Below are 3,140 nucleotides of genomic sequence, written 5' to 3'. Positions count from 1 at the left end.
CTTACATTCCACTATTCCTTTTTCACCTCACATCAAAATTTGAAGTGACAAAAGGAACAATGTGACACATACAGCACAAAGATTGCTGTGGGGATTTTAAATTTTACTAATACCTCACATAAAAGCAGCAAAACAGCAGAAGCAGCACACATTCCTCCCCCCAAAAAAACACCCACCAACTGCACCACAAGCAACACTGAATACCAGTTTGTTATTAGAGGCCAAAAATAAGTCAGACCAATACTGATTAATTTTTTATTAATTAAAAAAAATCTTAGTATAAAAAAATAGTTCATTCTGTACACTTAGAGAAAGGACAAAGATGAAACTACACAACAGGAACAAGGTAAGATATATAACAAGTAAGTTTCAGGAATCCATTAAATTATGTTTTCAGAATTATGTTCTTTTCTGTTGTCATGTGCCATGCATTTCCTCATCTCCAACACAGTAAGCTTCCTGAAGCAGCCACTTGACACAGTTTGGAGTTATGCATAACCATGACAACCATTAATTTACAATGAAAAATGTTGGCTACATTAATGTTTGCTATTGTTAGTTCATCCAGCGATGGACAAAGGTCAGGTAGGCTTAGTGACAGTACATCAAAAAAGTTGCATAGATAATTTACAGAAGTGGTATCACCCAGCCAAATACTTATTTTCTGCGATTTCTAATGCATTTCAGTCATACCCGGTAGAATCAATCTGCTGTAATGCTTCACAACGCTGAAGACCAAATGAAGTTATGTTAAGAGTATCTTTCAAGAGCATTGGTCATGCCAAAGGTAGACTTTGTTAATAATACTAATGTGATTACTCTGAGCTGAACACTTTGCCAGATCTAACACATAACTAAGCTGACAGACAGCAGTGAATAGATAGGATTAAATCACTTGAGAACAAGTAGCTCTTTAAGATAAAAGAAAGCAGGTGAGAGCAATCTAAAACAGCTAGGCATATCAACTCTGATTAAGGTTGCTCTTCTGCTTGGAAGATGTCAGTGTCCATTAGGATTACTGATTTCTTCTCTAACTCTTCTATTCTTTCCTCAAATACCAACATACACAGATACGAATTGAAGTTGCACCAGGGTATTTGAGGTTGGGATCCATGCACTCTACTAGGACAAAGAGACCAAGCTACTGTTTCTTCATGTAATTGGGCTTTCTAGAGGCAAAGCTATTAACAAGCATGGTTGTAAACTTATTCCCTATGACTGGTACACAAATACTTGATAGAAAACATGTACCATATAGCAGTCCCACTCAGACATATAGCCCAGAATCTTCTTTACTTCATTGTGACTGCCTATAGAGCTGGTATCTTAAAGGTAAAAACTTAAGAGTATCATCTATTGCAAATTCATTAAATACACACACTTCTCCTAAACCTAAAATATCTTACTCACACTGTAATTTTTCTGTAACTATCCAAGTAAGTCATCAGGATATTTAATCCTGGTAACTTCCATTAGAGAGATGTCTCAAATTACAGCAACTTCGTAATGAACAAGATAGGCAATGGACATGTCCATTAAGCAATATTAAGTTACTGACAAATATTTCAAAAATACACTTTTCCACTCTCCTACAGGTTTTGTTTTCTTCTTGCAGCTGAACCCAGACATTAGGAAGATCCCAAGCCTCTTGGAAAAACAAGTCTGCACGTAGTATCTCAGTCAGCAAAGCCAGCACGCTGTCCTATTCAACTGTTGGTACTGCAGAAATACATATAAAAAGGTTACAAGTAGAATTATTATATTTTATTCAAAGACATTTATCTGCTTAAGTATTTTTGAATGCATTTTTATCAGCTTTTTAACATAAAGCAAAATGGGTAAACTGCATAAATGGGTCTGCAGTTGCTATAGGTAGAGGATTAAACAAATAGCACTATAAATGTGGAACAGTAATAGTCACTGCTTAATGTGAAGTAGCATATAATTTCATTTATTAAAGTGAAAACACGGGAAGCTTCTATAGCAGTACACTTTAAGTCATCAAAAGACCATTTCACCACCCAGATTGTTTTAGCTGATCACAACTTCATAAAAACAGGACTCACCTGCTTGCTGAGAGTGTTTTTCTGCCAACGGTTGGTGGAGATGGTTCACTATGGAAAAAGCTTTTTATCCACCAACATTTATCAATTAACTCAGGTAGCCCTGCCAAAGCAGAAAAAGACCCCACTGTTAGACACCTGCTGAATAACAGACAGGCAAGACTGGAAGACTGAAAGAAGGGAAAAATACCATGAAACGCTTTGTCCTGGTCTGCAATGTTCACAGCATCTGAACAGCAGGAGGAGCTGGAAGAAACACTGGATTCCGAGTTTTGTCGTGCTGTTCATGGAAAACAGACACATGTAAGGGGGGGGGGGAAATAATGCTTCAAGAGCACAAACTGTTTCTACACCCAGAATTTTTCAGAGCTGCTGCTCTCTTGGAGGAAACAATCTAAAATGGTAAGCTTACTTCACTACAAAGTACAACTTCTGTATCATATACACCATCCTACTACAGTTGTTTACATAAGAACTTTTATATAAGTTGATCCCCCAGTCTTACTCTTCACTTAAAAACACACTGAGATCTGGTTGCATAACGTTCGCTGAACGCAGTGAAGGACTCACGGTCACGTACCCACCGTTATCAAAACAAACGAGCCTATTCCTCAAGATTCAAGTCCAAAACAAGTTAACTGCCCTGCTTCCCCACCGCGATACAACCAAGCCCTCTACTCGCACCGCAGCGTCCCGGCGCAGCCGGCCCCGCCGGGCACTTACTCCTGTAGTACTGGTTCTTGGCCAGGAGGCAGCCGGCGGAGGGTACCGAGGCCATGGCCGCGGCGCGACGGGGAAGCCGCCTCTCTCCGGGAGGAGCCTGCGGGGGGAAGGACGCGCTTTGCCGGGGGAACTGCACCCGGAGGAGGGGGAGAAGAAGGAAAAGAAGCGGGAGGGGAGCGGCGCGCAGCCCCCCGGCCCGGGGCCTCACTCACCTGCAGCGCCCAGGGAAAGCGGCCGCCGGGAGGGATAGAGGGGACACCGCTCCCCTCCGTGGCGAGTGCCGCCCGCACCCCCGGCCGCCCCTATATGGGCCGCGGCGGGCGGCCCGCCCCGGGGGCGGTGGGGCGGGGCGGG

At 42.5% G+C, this 3,140-nt stretch overlaps 1 protein-coding gene across 1 annotated transcript; it reads right to left on the bottom strand.

Moving 5' to 3' along the window:
* Positions 1 to 279: 279 nt before the first annotated feature.
* PPDPFL (pancreatic progenitor cell differentiation and proliferation factor like) lies at positions 280 to 3,091 on the bottom strand. Its single transcript, XM_026842476.1, has 5 exons — positions 2,999 to 3,091; positions 2,787 to 2,883; positions 2,254 to 2,343; positions 2,067 to 2,166; positions 280 to 1,719 (listed from the first exon to the last, which is right to left on the bottom strand). The coding sequence occupies exons 2-5, from the start codon at positions 2,839 to 2,841 to the stop codon at positions 1,707 to 1,709; spliced, it is 258 nt and encodes an 85-aa protein (XP_026698277.1). The 5' UTR covers positions 2,842 to 2,883; positions 2,999 to 3,091; the 3' UTR covers positions 280 to 1,706.
* Between the last annotated feature and the right edge of the window lie 49 nt (positions 3,092 to 3,140).

The sequence above is a fragment of the Athene cunicularia genome (genome assembly GCF_003259725.1).
Source record: "Athene cunicularia isolate RWA chromosome 2 unlocalized genomic scaffold, athCun1 chr2_part1, whole genome shotgun sequence".
Lineage (NCBI taxonomy): Eukaryota > Metazoa > Chordata > Aves > Strigiformes > Strigidae > Athene > Athene cunicularia.
The sequence above is the reverse complement of the archived record's forward strand: the minus strand, read 5'-3'. Positions and strand labels throughout refer to the sequence as shown.

Bases quoted from the DNA above. Each gene is read 5' to 3' on its own strand.
- PPDPFL (XM_026842476.1), bottom strand. From the start codon at position 2,841: ATGGCCTCGGTACCCTCCGCCGGCTGCCTCCTGGCCAAGAACCAGTAC. The intron at 2,344-2,786 runs GTAAGTGCCCGG...TTCCATGAACAG, and splicing joins CAAGAACCAGTACTACAGGA to CACGACAAAACTCGGAATCC. The intron at 2,167-2,253 runs GTATTTTTCCCT...CTGCTTTGGCAG, and splicing joins CCAGGACAAAGCGTTTCATG to GGCTACCTGAGTTAATTGAT.